Source organism: Gadus chalcogrammus, chromosome 21, assembly GCF_026213295.1.
Source record: "Gadus chalcogrammus isolate NIFS_2021 chromosome 21, NIFS_Gcha_1.0, whole genome shotgun sequence".
In the NCBI taxonomy this organism is placed as follows: domain Eukaryota; kingdom Metazoa; phylum Chordata; class Actinopteri; order Gadiformes; family Gadidae; genus Gadus; species Gadus chalcogrammus.
The window spans coordinates 11,140,294-11,157,872 of record NC_079432.1 but is presented as its reverse complement, the minus strand read 5'-3'; the positions used below and the strand labels follow the sequence as shown (position 1 = coordinate 11,157,872).

The 17,579-nt window shown below is 46.8% G+C and overlaps 2 protein-coding genes across 2 annotated transcripts; one reads left to right on the top strand and one right to left on the bottom strand.

The window, feature by feature from the left end:
* Window positions 1-1,446: 1,446 nt before the first annotated feature.
* Window positions 1,447-3,934, top strand: rdh14b (retinol dehydrogenase 14b). Its single transcript, XM_056580889.1, has 2 exons — window positions 1,447-1,994; window positions 2,456-3,934. The coding sequence occupies exons 1-2, from the start codon at window positions 1,641-1,643 to the stop codon at window positions 3,074-3,076; spliced, it is 975 nt and encodes a 324-aa protein (XP_056436864.1). The 5' UTR covers window positions 1,447-1,640; the 3' UTR covers window positions 3,077-3,934.
* A 2,170-nt stretch (window positions 3,935-6,104) lies between these two features.
* Window positions 6,105-17,337, bottom strand: si:dkey-174m14.3 (uncharacterized protein LOC563117 homolog). The gene is made up of 6 exons (XM_056581761.1): window positions 17,240-17,337; window positions 14,780-14,941; window positions 12,912-12,978; window positions 11,507-11,614; window positions 11,166-11,246; window positions 6,105-7,634 (listed from the first exon to the last, which is right to left on the bottom strand). The coding sequence occupies exons 1-6, from the start codon at window positions 17,335-17,337 to the stop codon at window positions 6,105-6,107; spliced, it is 2,046 nt and encodes a 681-aa protein (XP_056437736.1).
* Between the last annotated feature and the right edge of the window lie 242 nt (window positions 17,338-17,579).

Genomic DNA, 17,579 nt, shown 5'->3' with positions numbered 1-17,579 from the left:
CAGACAGACAGACAGACTATTTGTACCTTATTTTCTTAGCACTTTTTTAACTACATGACATGTAACAAAAATATAGACACAATAGGGCATTGACCCATGGTCTGCACCATGAGAAAGTCTATCATTCAGTCTTCCTCCTGGGCTTTAGCCAGCTCTTGCCACATGATCTTCATCCCCAAGCAGTTAGGAGCCATAATTCCAGACTGATCCAAAATGGGACCACCAGGAACATGGGCCAAGACTGCATGACTGAGTGCTGTGTGTGCTGGGCTGTATGGGACGTGAAGCTGCTCTGAAGGGAAGCTTTATGGACTTGGGTCCGATAGCCATGCTGAAGCGAAAGGCTATAGCAGGATTAATGAGACAAGAAAAAGAAAGAACAGAGAGACCAGACTGGAAACACAGACAGTTTGTTCTGAAAGCTAAGAGGACATGGATCAATAGTTAGACTCTGTGCTGAAGGGAATTCCTAGAATCTTTTAGATGATTTTGTTTTCAGAATATATTTCCTAATGGAGAATTGCATCCGCTTCTCGGTTCTGAAGAACTTAATGGATGTTTTCCCTCTCTGCTGGCACCCTCATTAATCTGATCATGTCATTAACATTGGATGCTTGTGGTAAGAAATAAGTGATGCATGGAAGTCGTCTCGTAGTTCATTCCAATCCATTATAATTGCCAGTACGCGATAATTTTTCCTGCAATAAAAGGGGTAATTCCATGAAATTATATTTATAGGAAGTGTTATTTATAGGATGTATTTCTTTTTTAATATGGTCATTGTTTATTCTTTAATATATCCAGGCCCCTATAATCTTATCCTGGCTGGGATAAAATGTGCTAAATCATTTAAAATGCCTACAAGTTGGTTATGAACAGAGGACATGTTTTCTGTGATAGTCACAGTGATGGGAATAATGGCGTTATAAATAATGGCATTATAAATAACGGCGTCAACGGCATTAATTTTTTCAGTAACGAGTAATCGATTGATTTGATCATTTAAAAATGTACTTGAAAGTAACGCAATAGTTACTTTTATAATTTGTAAGGAGCAACTACTTAAGTTTCTTTTTGAGTCTAGTAACTAGTAACAGTAACTAATTTCTTTGTTAAAGTAACTTGCCCAACACTGGATATTCATAAAATCAAATTAAGTTAAATCCAGCTCAGTAAACGTACAAACATAAAAAAATGTGTATCCATACGTATTTTTTGATTTTTTAATCAAAAATAAATTATTACATTACATTTACAAGCCATTTCACATTTATTACAAACTATTGCGAGAAAATACGGAAGAGGATATGGGCTACATTTTTTCTTTTAATTCTGAGATTAAAATCATTATTCTGAGTATAAAGTCATAATTCAACGTGTGGCCCTAATCCTCTTCCGTATAAATAATTGGGCTTTCGTTTTAATAAATAGTACTTTAAAGAGTAATGTATAAGTGCTTAATTTGTATTTTGAATGCAAGCGGGCTTTTAATTTGATGACCGCAATATAAATATTTCCCTCGTCGTAGTACTTCCGGTTCAAATCCCTGTTACAAAACAAACGGTGTAGTGGGTTCTGTACACTGACCGCTACCCTTCAGATATTTTCAACCTGGTCGTTTGACACTTTTACTGGCTTCAATGACAACAGCAGTGATCATTGCTGCGGTCGTCGGCGGCGGTGTGCTGCTTATCATGCGTCGAATATTTCCCCGGCAGAAAGCTGTGGAGCTTCTCCGCTATCATGCTGACATGATGCGGGGGAAAACGGTGGTCGTAACCGGTGCCAACTGCGGTATAGGAAAGGCAGTGGCCGGGGAGTTGGTGAAACTCCAGGCCCGGGTGATCATGGCGTGTCGGGATCGGGAAAGCGCAGAACAAGCAGCCCGAGATATCAGAAAAGAAGCTGGACCAAATACTGGTGAAGTTATCGTTAAACACTTGGACCTGGCGTCGCTTTCATCGGTCCGGGAATTTTGCGAAGTTATTAATAAGGTAAGTGTTAACTTCAGATTAGTCAATTCAACATCTAAGTAATTTGGAAAAGCATAATAGCATTGTGCAGGTCTTTGGAGTTGGTTTAGTGCAGTTCCTGTATTGTCAAGGACAATGGCCCTTTATTTTCTGTTGTTCAGTTCTTTCTATAGCTCTCGGCGCAAAGTTAAACAGATGAGGCGTTGTCCATGGTACTGAAATATATAGGTCACCAATCTCCGAGTTTAAAATTAGAAGTATAATTTAAGCAATTAAAAGTATAATTACTTAAACGCCTGTATACTACATTTACAACAATACTACAGTAACCTTTAGGACAATAGGTTATGCATGCAATGGAATGTGTTTAACCTAGCGGTGGTCATCTAAAATGCAAACCAATCTACTAGTGTTTTTTGTTCTCCCTTAAATGGAACCACTTGATGCCATTTTAAAGTAAAGATTCTCTCTGGCCCAATCAGGAGGAGTCAAAGATAGACGTTCTCATCAACAACGCAGGCGTCTACCAATGTCCCTACACCAAAACGGTGGAGGGCTTCGAGATGCAGTTCGGCGTCAACCACCTGGGCCACTTCCTGCTCACCCACCTCCTGCTGGACCGGCTGAAGGCGGCAGAGGCCGGCCGGGTGGTGGTGGTCTCCTCCAAGCTCTACAAGTACGGTCACATCAACTTTGACGACCCCAACAGCGAGCGCGGCTACGACAAGGCCTTCTGCTACAGCCAGAGCAAGCTTGCCAACCTGCTGTTCTGCATGGAGCTGTCCCGCCGGCTGGGTGTGGCCTCCGGGGTCACGGTGAACGCGGTGAGTCCCGGCATCGTGAGGACAAGGCTGGGCAGGCACATCCACATCCCCATGCTGGCAAGGCCCCTGTTCTACCTGGCCGTGCTGGCCTTCTTCAGGAACGCGCTGCAAGGGGCTCAGACCCTGCTGTACCTGGCCTGCTCCCCGCTGGTGGAGGGCGTGTCGGGGAGGTACTTTGCAGACTGTGCGGAGGACACGCTGCTGGATAAAGCCACGGACGTGCAGGCGGCCAAGAGGCTGTGGGAGATGAGCGAGAGAATGGTGGGACTGACGGAATGAAGTGGAAAGCAATTAGATTGAAGACATGCTTGTCTTTGGGTTTGTATTCAAGGTTTTAACCTAAGTGGAATGGTGGTGTGAAACCTATCTGGCAGTTACACACTCTTTGGTCGGGGGTTGAATATCATCCAGCCGTGACATCTTCTCTTTTCTGTGGGGTTAAATAGTTTAATTAGATCTGTATCCTTCTATACATGGATACGTGATACAGGGTTTTGAATTGTGTGAATGAGTGTTCTCCAATCCTCCATGTATTTTAAACATCGGTAATAACTTTGACTTCATTAATGCTCTCTATAGAGATGTAACTTGGCTGCAGGGAAACGCACCCTTTCTAGCATAGTTGTTACTGCGATGTCAAGACTTGAGTCTTGGGTGCCATCTGCTGGACATTAACTGAAAACCTTCCACATTGTGACCAACGGCTAGTGCTAATCAGGAAGACTTCGTCTCGAAATTAACAATTCAATCACACATATCCTTTGACGCAACACCTGTTGTGAGTATAATTGGTATGCATCATGTTGTGTACATCTGTACATCCTGTCAACCTTCTGGAATTGTTTTGAAGTGTAAATGCTTGAATCTCTAATCTGCAGCAGGCCTATGTAGTGTCAAACGCCAAGCATTTAGCTTTCCCCAAGGAACGTGTTACGGTTGATCTAAGAGGCTGCTGTGATTATTGATGAGTAATAATATTATGAAGGTGACATAAGTCAGGTCGGTATTTCCTTTTATATATTTTGATATATTTATGTGTATCCTATTTTGTATAACTAACACCGCTGGAGAGATGGCTGGCTAAAACTATTACCTTGCTGACTTGAATCTTCCCTACACAATAAACCAATATATCAAACTTACAGTTTTCATTGTATTTGCATTGACTTACTAAATATGCATGCATTATGATTTCAAATATCTCTTTATAATAGTGTAAATACTGTATAGATGCATTTGTGCATGTATATCACTTTATTTTTTAGAATTTCAGATTTTCATTTTTAATAAGGCTGAATAGTAATTATCTTATTATTTCTCGGTTCAACACAAAAATAGCTGTTACCTCCTGCCTCCATGATGCTGCATAGAAGGAACACATCCACTAACCTGTGTTTCAGTAGAGTAGGCCTGAAAAGGCTACTCCAAAAAAGTGTGGTTTATTTTTAAGTGGCACTGTATCCACCGAACAAGCTCGCTAATGAGCTATGCTGTGGTCCTTGCCTTGGGTTATGAAATAACTATTCAATCGTGTGTGTCTGTCTTATTTAGAGCGCGTATTTAAAGTGTCCACTTTAAATCACCATTATAACAATCACACAACATTGAACAGAAAACAATGGGAATGAATCAGAAAGTTTGTCGAACGAAAACAAATCTCTGGATAATTGGTTGCCCCAGATCAACCGTTATATATAGGCCTACAGTACACACACACACACACACACACACACACACACACACACACACACACACACGCGCGTTTCTTCATTAAAACGAATTCCCTCATGAATGTTCACAAGATACAAAACTGATACTTCAGTCCCTTGAGTTTGTTTGGTTAACGTTTGTGCAAATCCCTTTTTTTTAAGACCAATCATCATTTTCCGGCTTTTCCAACACTGTTGGACGCATCACTATATCGATTCAAATATTATAGAATAATTTTAAAAAAAAAAAGGCAGGGAAAGGATGATGTTGAAGAAAAAAGTAACACATGGTGTCATACCAGAAACGATCACACCGAGAGACGAGGAGAAGCCTTCCGCCCGTGACTCAATCGGGAACTCCAGTGATCATGAATCACGATCAACCCGTCGCATTCGCGGACATAAAGAAACAACGTGGATCAGCAGGCTCCATACTTCATAGGATTGAGAAGCGGCGCCTCAGAGGGGTTGCAAGTGTCTTGTCTCCGCAAGTCCCCTGTCACCCGCTCCGCTACTTCCGTTTAACCGATCGCTTTACCCTTTCTTATAAAGGCAGCATTTAATATGGACTGATGAATCAAACGTACCGTTTACTATTGCATAATGGATTATCATTTTCAACAATGAAAAGTTTATTTTATTCTCTCATCCTCATTTTGTTCATTTGCGCGTGTCAATGTGTCAGAACATGGCTTGAAGCAAAACATCCAAGCAGTGCCTCTTGGGTTAATTTGTGCTTTATTATGGCAACAAAACAACAGAAATATAGATACATGCATTGTTGTCATAGAAACAGGGTTGCAGTGGCTTCATTAGGGATCCAAATTTGAGGTAGAATGGGAATAGGAAACGGTAATCTCTGGGATATATAGCAAACATTACATTAACCAAAAAGAAGCATACTTCTCCAAAACTGACCATTAATAATAAAATGATACATCAATCCATACCTTGTAATTTATTTCAGGAACGAATAAAGAAAAAGGAAAAAATTTACACTCACTTTTCAGAATTTATATCTCTAGATCTTTACGTGGCTGACACAATTCCAGTCTACTTAAAAAATAATGAACTGAAACCAATCGTGTGTGCTGTGTTGGCATAAAATATCTTTCTCATACGTCTCTCTCGCCACTAGCTGGTTGGCAGTTTCTTGTTGAAATGTATGTACATGTTCTGCGTTTCTCAAAAAACGCTCATATTCAGTTGGTTGTTTATGGCATGTTAACAACATACATACAAAAAATATCACTCCATTATAAGAATTTGAATATCGTTTTTTACATTTGAACTTCAAACACATTTACATTCTTAAAAGACGTCCATCTTCAATCGCTTGTTGCTTAGATTTCCCTAATGGAATGAAAGCAGTTGTCTTCCATTGTTTTACATCCAAAGCCCTGTATCAGTAAGCCATGATTACTATACGCTCATGATACTGCAATATAACTCCTTATTCCCAGGCACCCTGATACTTAAAAAAAACAACATTCTGGTCACGATCACGCTATTAGCGGCTGGGCTAACACATGCCAAGTCGCGTCCTGTATACCAATGATCAATTATAACAAAACTAAACCAAGAACGCTGAGTTTCTTTCAGTTCAGAAGAGTTCCGTACAACTGGGCCTTGGTCAGACTGTCTTTCCTGGAGAGTCCCAGGGTACCAAATTTTTGGCTGTAAGGGGGAGGGGGCGGGGGAGGCGGGGGGGACGTCTGGCTCCCCTGCGGCGGGAGGTTGTGCTGCATCTCGGCCTGATAGTGCTGCAGCTCGGCCGCCTGCATCTCCAGCGTGGCCCCCCGGTTCAGGGACTCGCCGGAGCTGGTGGGGCTGGCCGGGGCGTACTCCTCCCCGGCCCCGACGGCCCCCGCCCCGCCCACGCTGCCCTCCAGGTCCTTGGAGCTCCCTGAGTGGTAGAGGCTGTTCTCCGACTCCTGGCTGTCCTCCTTGGCGCGGTACAGGTGCGCCTGCGCGCTGTGGCACTGCCGGCCCATCATCATCACGGGGCCGCGCTCCGAGCTGGGGCTGCCGCCGCCGCCGCCGCCGCCACCCCACACTGAGTCGGCCGCCCCCTGGTGCGGGTAGTAGTCGGCCCCCTCCTGGAAGCTGCTGTACAGCGGGCCCAGGCGGATCTTGGAGGGCCGCACCGAGAAGTGCTGCTCGGAGAAGCTGTAGGGGGAGGCGCGGCCGGGGCTGCGGTACGCGGCGGCGCTCAGGTCCTCCACGCTCAGCTGCCGCCACCGGCCGATCAGCTCCTCCTCCTCCTCCTCCTCTTCCTCCGCCTCGCCCGGGGCCAGGGCGCTGCCGCGGCGGCTGTCCCCGTAGGCCACGCTGGGGGAGGAGGAGGGCGGCAGCGGCTCGTAGGGCTCGCTGAAGCAGGAGGACATGGTGCGGCTGTACACGGGCGAGCTGCCGTTCTGGTGGTGTTGGTGGTGTGGGTGCTGGTGGTGGCTCAGCTCCGCCTGCTGGAAGGGGTGGGCGCCGATGGAGAAGCCGCCGGGGCTGTCCCGCTCCCAGGAGGAGTTGCTCTTGCGCTCGTAGTCGCCGGCGTCCCTCCACTCCATGTAGAGGGAGTGGTGGTGGGGCGAGGACCCCCCGCTGCTGGGCGGGCCCTCGCCCTTGTCCTCCGAGCCTGGCCCGCTGAAACTGGAGTAGGTGCTGGAGCCCGGGAACTTGCCCCCAAAGTGCTCCTGGGAGAAGCCGGGCCTCAGCGCCACCGGGGCCTCCTCCGGGTTGCTGTCCATGGAGTTCTGGGGCCCGTAGAGCAGCTTCCTCTGGCCGTGGAGGTCCATGCTGGGCCTCCTCTCCCGGAGCCGCTCGTCCGGGCAGTACAGGGCCGTGTCGCTGCTGTACAGGTCAGTTTTGTAGGCCGCGCGGAGGCCGAAGCCCAGGCCCAGCACTTGGCCGGAGCGGGGGCGGTCCACCCTGCCCAAGGTGTCCATGAGGAAGCCATGCTCCTGGGGTGGCGGGCTAGGCGAGTGGGAGGCCTGGCTGCTGCTACAGGCCTCGTCGGCCTTCTCCAGCGCTTCGGCGATGACGGAGCCGGGGACGGAGTCGGCGTAGGAGGGGTGGCCGAGAGAGGACTCCTCCAGGTGCAGGGTGACCCGCTGCTGAAGGTCTGCAGGCAGCTGGGAGGATAGAGCACAATGACCAGGAGAGCACTGGTTAAAGGGGGAGAGGAACCCCAAAACCTGTCGGTGTTCAAGACAACCCCGTAATGAAACACATCCCTCTGTGTGGAAATGTAAACTTGTCTAAACGAATTTGACAGTTTGACATGATCATTTTCCCGCCGGTAGCTCAATAGCTGTCTCCCCCGTCCATTCTGTCACCATCTCCAAAATGGGACAATGTTTTTTTCCATCTTGCATCTTTTTTTTGCATCTTTGCAAAATTGTTAGTACGAGTTAACGGCTGAATTTCATCATGCATTATGGAAAGGAGTGGAACAATGGTGTGTGATCTGTCACTGTATCAGCATAGCTGTGTCGTAATCCTGCTGGGCTTCAGGAATGATGTACAAGGTTTGTACCACTTGGAACAGATTCAGCAGCGTTTCTGCTCTAATGCACTGCTGGATAATGGAAATCTATATGCATACTCAGCAGATTGCATGCATAATATAATGCAATACATATATATATATGTTTTTTTTTTTTTATATAGCCTGGCATGAAGAGACATTATGCCATACCTGAACACTATGTTTTTCATGTATTATTAATGAATTATTCTGTTATATATAGCAATACATTCATTCATTTATTAAGCCGTTTTGTCGGTCTTGTATTTATTGCAGAGTGGGAATTGTGTGCTATCGATTCTTGGGGTGCAATCAATAAAGCAGTGACATTTTTACATTGCAGAAATAAAAAAAAACCTGCATTAAAACCCACACACTGATTGTGATCACTGTGCCAAACTCCATAGTTCAGGACTGAGGGGAGAAGTAAATCCATGGCTGACAGACATTTCCTTTCCAGTCCATACCTCCTCAACGATAGCCCTCTGCATGTACCGTCCTCTGTGTCTGCTTCTCCATAGCAACAAGCTTTAGGCCAACTGCAGCACACAGCCAACATGGATCTAGCCGGCTGGCAAGGAGATGCAAGCTAATTATAACTTGGGAGAAACGGGAGCCATGCCAATTTCTGGGACACTGAATGGATAATTATTCATAATAATTTACAACTTTGAACACGCTAAACGCCAGGCGATGGCTGTCCACACATTTTACAGCGCGCCTATTGTTTCACATGTGAGCAAAATGAGCCTTCATGTGCTGCTCAGATATTGAAGCCCATAATTAAACACCCACTTTTTACGTGTTAATACGTTGGAGGGTGACATACAAAACGCACAAATCAAACTACGTGAAATGTGCTTCAGGGTCCAAGCAGCAGTGCATTCGTAGCATTGGTAACATTCATTGATTTACTTTCAGGTAACACTCTATAAAAACGTTCAGTCTTAGGCATGTGTAAGACTATAATTAATGATGACCTAATCATTAACAAAACATTAATTCACATTTGCAGATGATTAATAAGGGCTATGTTAAAGCGAAACTATTTCACCACCAGGTGTGCTGTCGATGCCATGTCAATATCGTCTCTCTTGTGACATCACAAATGGCCACCACCATCTATGATGGATAGATGAGCCGAACAATAGGTACAGGCGACATGATAGGCTAGTAGGCTGAGCACTTATTAATCATCTACCGATCTATATTTAAGATTTGCTTACGATTTGCTCATTGTCAACTCAAGGCTTATAATGACTCATTACTGACAGGTATTATAAAGTGTCCCCCACTTTCATGTGTCTCCCTAGGGCCCACTGCTGTTGGACAAACAGAGAGCACATAAGGAACATACCACATGCATCATCTTTGTGTTACATAATGCCACGGCATGCATACGCATATGCATATGCATATGCATATGCTTGGCTCGGCCCACTCTGCTGCTGTACTCTGCTGCTGCCTCTGGCACTGGGCTTTCAGCTTTCAAGAGCTTTGCATCGCCATCGATCGCATCGCCGCTCACATTGATATTTCCAGTCAGCCGTTCGGGCAAAAAGTGGACATCCATTCTTTTAGGGTGTATGGACCCGGACCCAGATTACAAATCTGCTGTTGTCACGCGAACGAGGCCCAGGGCCCAGAGCTGAACCAGCACAAGCAGTGCCAACAAACTGGTGATCAAACTGGCGTAAAACACACACAGCATATGCATACAGACACACACACACACACACACATATCAATGCGTGTGTGACATGGTTGAGCATAATGTGCAGTTGTATTTGTATTGCATTTGTATGTTTGCATATTTGTATATGTATATTTGTTTATTTGTTGATGTGTATATTTGTATATGTGTATATTTGTATATGTGTATATTTGTATGTTTTTGTGTTTATATATTTGTATCTCACACACGTGGAACGGTGTCACAGCGTGCTTAGCGGGGTAACACAGCCGTATCTCATAACACTAATTAAGCCAGTGGCCCAATACAGAATACCGGAGCCCTCGTAGAGTTTAATGAAACAAAAGACTGTGAGTCACGTTACATACACCTGTGGCTAGCCTGCCAATAGTGTGTGTGTGTGTGTGTGTGTGTGTGTGTGTGTGTGTGTGTGTGTGTGTGTGTGTGTGTGTGTGTGTGTGTGTGTGTGTGTGTGTGTGTGTGTGTGTGTGTGTGTGTGTGTGTGTGTGCTATTCAATTACATGATCAATCTCTTCACAATTATTTGACGGCGCTTGTTATGATTCAGTGCTGTTGACTAAAGAAATAAAAAGTTATATTAAAGGTCAGACTTTCAGGTGCAGGCAGAAAATTGCCTGCACATTCTGAGGCTTTATTATGGGAATATACGGTTTCATGACCCTAGCACCAGAAGAATCTGCGAGCCCATGTTTTATCGGCTCTGGCAAATGTGTCTGGCTGCCCTCCCGTTCAGACAGATTCCCAGCAGACCTGGCCCGGGTCTGGCCAATCACAACAGTTTAACTGTTATGTGGCGGGTTTGATACGATGACAGTACAGAGGACTGTACACTGTTGATGTATTTGCATAAACAAATGGTTCATAGCTCTGATTGGTTCTGGTCTATCCAGTTTGGCCCCAAGGGGTTTTGGTCTGCGTCTATTGAGTACAGCCCTTGGAAATCGAAAATTAACCGAGGGGTGCCAGACTAAAAGGCATTTGGGAATGGGTCAAGCGATGTCAGGCTAATGGTTTTAGGTTGTTTTGTACAAACTGGGTTGGACACCAAACATACAGCTTTGACCCCACCTAAAGATGAAGCCCTCTCTGAATGGCAGTTCTTCGGGATCAGCACTGCTGTGCTGTCCAAGGCAAAGACCCCTTGAATTAAAATGTCTATAAATCATTTTACAGTACTGTATATGTTTTAACTAATGTCCAGTGAGTAATGCAGATAGGATATTTCCAATGCCGATATCCAATTGTGTCTTAAGGTTTTAGAAAAAAGCAAGATCTTTTAAAAAAAAAAAATCTAAATAAATAAAATGCTATCACGCATGCTAATAACACAGAGGCTTTGCGATAACAACTCACTTACTGTGGAGGGGTAACTCAGAGGGCTTGACAGGGTATTGGACAGTATGGTGCTGTGTGAGGGCTTACCTCAGAGAGCTGGGCCCGGTACACAGCCTTGTTACACTGGAGCAGTTGGGCGGCCAGGTTGCAGTCCTTCCTGTACAGCTCCTGAGGAAGCACAGGAAGGTGTGAGGCGGCTGTGGCCTGGTCACTTATCTTGGAGGAATGTATAGAGCATGGTATGGGTGTTATGGATTGGATTATGACCAGGGGAGGTGTTCGCTTCCCTTCCACATCCTATGATTAAAATATTGTCCAAATTGATCAAATTATAGCAATTTAGCATTTTTAAAACAGTGATATTAAATCGTAAAGTCGCTGCTACAGACAAATGAACCAATGTGTGTCACAAGACAGTGAACGCTCACGTTGTCCTCCTGCAGCTTCTCTATGGTGAGCTTGGCCTCGATCAGGTGGTTGTTGAGGACGATGATCTCCCTGCTCAGGGCCCGCTTCTCATCGTCGTGGTGCTGGGTCTGCCGGGAGAGGGGGAGGGGAGGGGAGGGGGAGGAGGAGGGGTGGGGGAGGGGGAGGGGGAGGAGGAGGGGCTTAGTTGCCAAAGTATCCACTTTTCTGGCGCTTCACTACTTAATGAGTTCTCGGTGTCTTGAGAAGCACTTTACGAATGCCACGATTGAATTATGAAATATTTATTGAAATGCATCACGCCGGGAATTGGTTGAAAGCGTGCCGACCACAGTGTGGAAATGTGACAATGCTTTTTGTTGTTGCACACACACTCATTACTGTTTTTTAGAGTAATAGCTTGTGATGAAATGGGAGATAAATAGTGTTGCCAAACTAATGAGCCAATATGAATACACAATATACAAATGCAACGCTTGAAAAATTACAAACAGACTAACTTCCATTCTATGAAGCAAACACATTCAGCTATACCCGCAAACACTGAACAAATAATCAAGGCTATTAGCGCCAGCTATGAATGAAATAACTGCCTAATAAGTTGCCTAAGAATGCAAACATTAGCAACGGTGTTTGTTGAAGACACTAAGCTTTTTTAACCTCTTTCAGGCCTAAACCTGTAGCGGGGTTTCGCAAAAGGTCACCGACCAATCGTCAGTGACTGACTGCATAGAAACAAATGCATTTGCCAATCTGGCTGTGTAACGTTTGTCTCTGCTGTAATGACAATGTGCTGACACTGTTATGGTGGTTGAAGCTTCACGGGCAAACCCATTCAGCACCGGCCCATAATGAATGAAATGTTCAACCTATTCAACGCCACGATGAATCAATAGCACACGACAAAGGAGCTGTTAAAGTTTCTCTTAACGCAGCAATAACTTATTTTCTCACATGAGTCTGCGTGACCTCCAATTCCTCCTCGCTATTGACCCCTGGGTCCTAACTCACAGCTGTCATAGTCTTTTATCTCCCAAACTAGTGGCCCTCATTATAGATTAAGCCTTTCTCTTTGGGCGGGAAAGGCACATCGTTAATGGTGGTTGAACGATGATCCTCTGCTACCTGGTTCATTTTATCTCCAGCGCCAAAGACAAACGTCTTATGCTACTGCTTAGATGTCAGCAGGAGGGTGTCCAATTAAAATAAGCCAGAATTAATTACACATACACATTTCAGCTCCCAATGGGTTCCTATGTAGGTAAAACCATGATATAAACAGCATGGTTTGCATGAATTTTCTCAACTCTCCTTTTGGTTTTTGTACAGGAAGGGACACATAAGCCAGGGACACATAAGTGCATTGCCATGAGCAATGCACTACAAACAAGTGGGCAGACCACTTACATTTCTGTGAATCTTTTCCTCCAGATCTTGATTGATCCTCTGCAATGCCGAGTAGCTGCTCTGTATTCTACAGGCGACAAAGCACAGTGTTGCTGTGGAGCCAATAACACTCCTCGCTCAATGCCCGTACGCACAGTTGCCCACGCACATGCACACACGCACGCACGCACGCACGCACGCACGCACGCACGCACGCACGCACGCACGCACGCACGCACCCACCCACCCACACAGACACACACACAGACACACACACACACACACACACACAAAGACATACACACACACACACACACACACACACACACACACACACACACACACACACACACACACACACACACACACACACACACACACACACACACACACAGATATGCATTAAGATGAAGCAGGGTATACAGGGTAGGACTGGCACTCTCACACACACACACTGGATCTCAACTTTATTGAAACGCTGAAGAACTACAATGAGCTTATGTTCCCTCATCACACACGGCTGCAGTTACAGATTCATCAGGGCGTCTGCTCTGTGTGGTGAGGGAAGTCAGGTGATATGCCGGTGTCCCTGATTGGGCAACAGTACCTAGTTAGCTCAGATTGTTGCCCGAAAGACTCATTTTAGAAATGTATGTGTTTTCCCTGTGGGAGGGGATTTGATTAAAGATTAGGCAGCCCTTGACTGTATGAAAACAAGGCTGATCTAATCACAGAAATGTTGCATTGTATTTTTTAATAAAAAAACAATAAAAAAACCTAACCCGACATCCTATTGGGTTAGGTAACGTGTTGACCACATAGCTAAACGTTCCATCAGAAATCGTGTACTCCTCCCACACAAAAAATCAGTATTAGGCCCATACCAATCCTCCTATTCCCTTTGTTTCAATATATTGACAGCTGAGGGGCAGTGAAGAAAGAGAACAATTATTGTAACACTAATTCTTTGTGCGTGCATGGCTGTGTGACAGAACTGAACAGAACCCAGCGTTAATCAAACTTTCAAGCTAGTCTTGCGCCTTCACACCTCCTACACTTTCCCGTCACTTGCACTTTCTCAAGAGGGGAGCTTTTATACAAACAATAAGAATGAAACAACTACAAAATAAAAATAAACACGACCAATTACGGTCAGTATTACTAAAATTGTGCGGCTCATTCATATTAGCCTTTCAGAAACCAACAAACCAATCGATTCCTACAGCAATCTAGTTTAAACGTAGCATTGTGCCCATGCAGCCCAATTAAAGCTGAAACTAAGCAACTCCAAAAGCACCTCCTCCCACTCTGTTCCCTCCTGCCCCACATGTCTCCCCCACTGAGGAGTGCTCACTTGTGATTGACAGGCAAGATGAATCCCCTAAACAAATCAGGGCAGAGATGCCCTGAATGGTCTGAAATGTGCCGAGAGCATTCCACTCACAAATAGAAACTAATTACGCTGAAACTAGCTCATGAGTCGTACCGATCACCTTTCAATTCATAGCTTTCTCCAATGCTCTTATTGGATTGTTCTCCACCTTTTTTTCGTAAGTCACTTCGTCAGTTCCCCCGCGAGAACTGACAGAGCAACACCCCCCCTCCCCTACCTGACGGAGAAGCACCCCCCCCACCCTCCCTGATGGAGAAGCACCCCCCCACCCCTACCTGATGGAGAAGCACCCCCTCCACCCTACCTGATGGAGAAGCACCCCCCCACCCTACCTGATGGAGAAGCACCCCCCCACCCTACCTGATGGAGAAGCACCCCCCCACCCTACCTGATGGAGAAGCACCCCCCCACCCTACCTGACCCCCACCCTCCCTGACGGAGCAGCCCCCCCACCCTACCCGTCCCCCACCCCCCCTGCCGGCGCCGCCCCCCCTACCTGCGCAGCTTGTCGGTGAACTTGTCGAGCTCCTCCTGGGCGCGGCGCAGCTCCGTCTCCAGGTACTGCCGCGTGGAGTCGAACTCGCTCTCCAGGAGCTCCAGCTTGTGGGTGGTGAAGGACAGCCGCTTCCGCAGGTCCTCCTTCTGCTCCAGCAGGGAGCTGCGGCCCAACACGCACACACACACACGCGCACACACACACACGCACACGCACACGCACACACATACGCATGGACGCACAGACACGCACGCACCCACACAAACACACACACATACAAACAAACACACACGCACAGAGTCACGCACACACATACACACAAGCACAGACACGTGCACACACATACAAACAAGGTGAAACATGGCATCAAGCGTCAACGATTTCAAATAAATAAAGCTGGGAAACGGCTTCTTTTCTTATATTGGTATTTGTATTATGGGATGGGAACAGTGACTGAAATTGATGAGTCATGAGGAATGCAGTTTGTGTGACGAACTAAACAGGCAGATGCAAGACAAATACAGTAGACCTACATCCTGGCTCTAGCAAAGGGAGAACAACTTTGGCCTTTTTTCAGGCTTATTCAAGAGGATGAATGGAATGCAACAGCATGATCCCGTCTCCCGAAAGAAGCGTCTTATCTGATCGTAGCTGCTCTGATCAATATCTACTAGCCCAACGTGACAGAGATAGACTGCACGGGTCACTTCAGCTCAGTGCCTGTGACTTACAAACACAAAGAATGACCTGTCTTTTGTGTGAGTACAAAGTTCTTCCAGCGACCCAGAACATGCTGTTGATATAATCACCTGATAAAATCGTTCAAACCTCAGTCTCAGGTCACGACCAATCGGCCCAATCACAGGTCAGGCACCACCCCCTGGCTTGCGATTGGCCTGCCCAAACTCTCAGGATCATCTGCCAGGATCTCTTGTACAACGACCGTTGCAAGAGCGAGCCTTGAAAATGAGGCTGTGAATGGACACCACCACGCCCCGGTCATGCTCCTTTAAACCTCAAAGAAACCATTTCCACCCAGGCCTCCTCTTAAGGTCATTCATGGCTGAGCTATTGTAAAGTCCCCTCGTTAAGAATGAAACGGCCCCGCCCCTCAGCCCCGCCCCCCCCCCTTTGACAATCCACAGGGGGAAAGACTATTATTCATGATACGTAATGTACCTGATGAAATATGAGCCGAAACACACCCAATCCATCACAGCAATTGACTGGGATGGGCCCTGTTTCGAACCCCCCCCCCCCCCACACACACACACACTTCCACTTGCCCCGACCACAGCACACCGGAGCATGCAATTAGAAGGGAACAGCGCGCAGTGACGACTATTTTTAGTTCTTATTTGGGGGGTGCGTGCCTTGCACCATACCTAGACCAGCAGCTCCATTAACAGTGTGAGTGTGAGGAGGGGTGGCCGTGCGGGTGGGCTAGGGCACGCTAATGGACTCCATATTGACAGACTGACGGAGACAGCAGAGCAGAGCCTGATAACTCCATCATCGGCTCTCCGGATTCACGCCTCAGCAGATGGAAATGTGTTCCGCTTTTGCCCTTCTCTTCGTTCGTTGACGCCCTCTTTCTCTTGCTTGCTCCCAGCAAAGTACTGCTCGGGATTCTTCTCTGCCTTACATTGGGCGATAACATCCTATACTGTGATAGCCTGTAATGTTATTGGCCCAGCTTCCATGGCCCACAGACGGTAGCACTCAAAGACTTGGTTGAACACTGAATTATGTTAGCGAGCTCCGTTAAAGACAAGTGCAGTTTAAGGCTTAAAAAGTCAAATTCAAATCAATATTTAAGGTATCCATTTATTTTCTCTGTGAATGATATTCCTCTCCGAGCAGCGACTCGGTGACTGCTTGACCGTGTGTAAAGGTGTGTGTGTCAGGGAGATGTTTCTAACGCCTGCGCCCCCAGTGACTCCCTGCTGACTCGGCTCTAGCGTAAATCCTCCCACCGCCGCCGCCGCCGCCGCCGCCAACCGCCGCCGCCGCCTAACCCGATGAAGTGCTCTCATGCCATTGAACGGCGGTGGGCGAGAGAGAGCGAGAGAGAGAGAGGGAGCACCCGCCGCCGCCGCAGCAGCAGCCCTTCAGTCGGCCAACTGCAGAGGTGAGAGGACGCGTGGGAGCAGCCAGCCGACAAACACAATGTAACACGTGTTATTATTAGATAAGACCAGCTAGCTGCACCTAAACAAACACTAGGTAAATATACATGGATGTTAAAAAAAATGGTGTATTGCTCCGAATATATAGAGACAATATGTGCCCGATGGCTTGTGGCTGGATGGACGGACGGACGGATGGACTGTCGGGCAGATGGTCGGATGGACTGACGGATGGAGGAGCAGACTATGGGTGAACGGACGGGCGACGGGTGAGGAGAAGGTGAGGCGATGAGAGGTGGCGACGCCAGGGACTGCGAGCGCCCCCCCTTACCTCTTCTTCTGGTGCTTGGCTCCGTTGCGGGAGACTTTGAGGGCGGTCTTGCCAATGTAAATCTTTTTCATGGTGGTTCTGTGCTCGCCGCCTCTCATGTGTTAGATTGGTTCCGCCTCCACGTACGTTTTTTAAGAGGCTTCAGTGGGGGCTTTTTTGAGGGGGGGGTGGTGGTGGTGGTGATGGGGGGGGGGGCTAAGCCTGGCCTGAGGAGTGACCACCCGTTCTATCTTGACGGACCCTGCCAAAGAAAAAAGCAAAAGCAAAAGGGGGTCGGTCATCCTTTATGAGATCTGATCACTGTAACTAGGTAAGAGGAAGAGGGCCCAACAAGCCGAAC

Bases quoted from the DNA above. Each gene is read 5' to 3' on its own strand.
- rdh14b (XM_056580889.1), top strand. From the start codon at position 1,641: ATGACAACAGCAGTGATCATTGCTGCGGTCGTCGGCGGCGGTGTGCTG. The intron at 1,995-2,455 runs GTAAGTGTTAAC...TGGCCCAATCAG, and splicing joins TTTGCGAAGTTATTAATAAG to GAGGAGTCAAAGATAGACGT.
- si:dkey-174m14.3 (XM_056581761.1), bottom strand. From the start codon at position 17,337: ATGAGAGGCGGCGAGCACAGAACCACCATGAAAAAGATTTACATTGGC. The intron at 14,942-17,239 runs GTAAGGGGGGGC...GTTGGGCCGCAG, and splicing joins GCCAAGCACCAGAAGAAGAG to CTCCCTGCTGGAGCAGAAGG. The intron at 12,979-14,779 runs GTAGGGGGGGCG...TGTCGCCTGTAG, and splicing joins TTCACCGACAAGCTGCGCAG to AATACAGAGCAGCTACTCGG.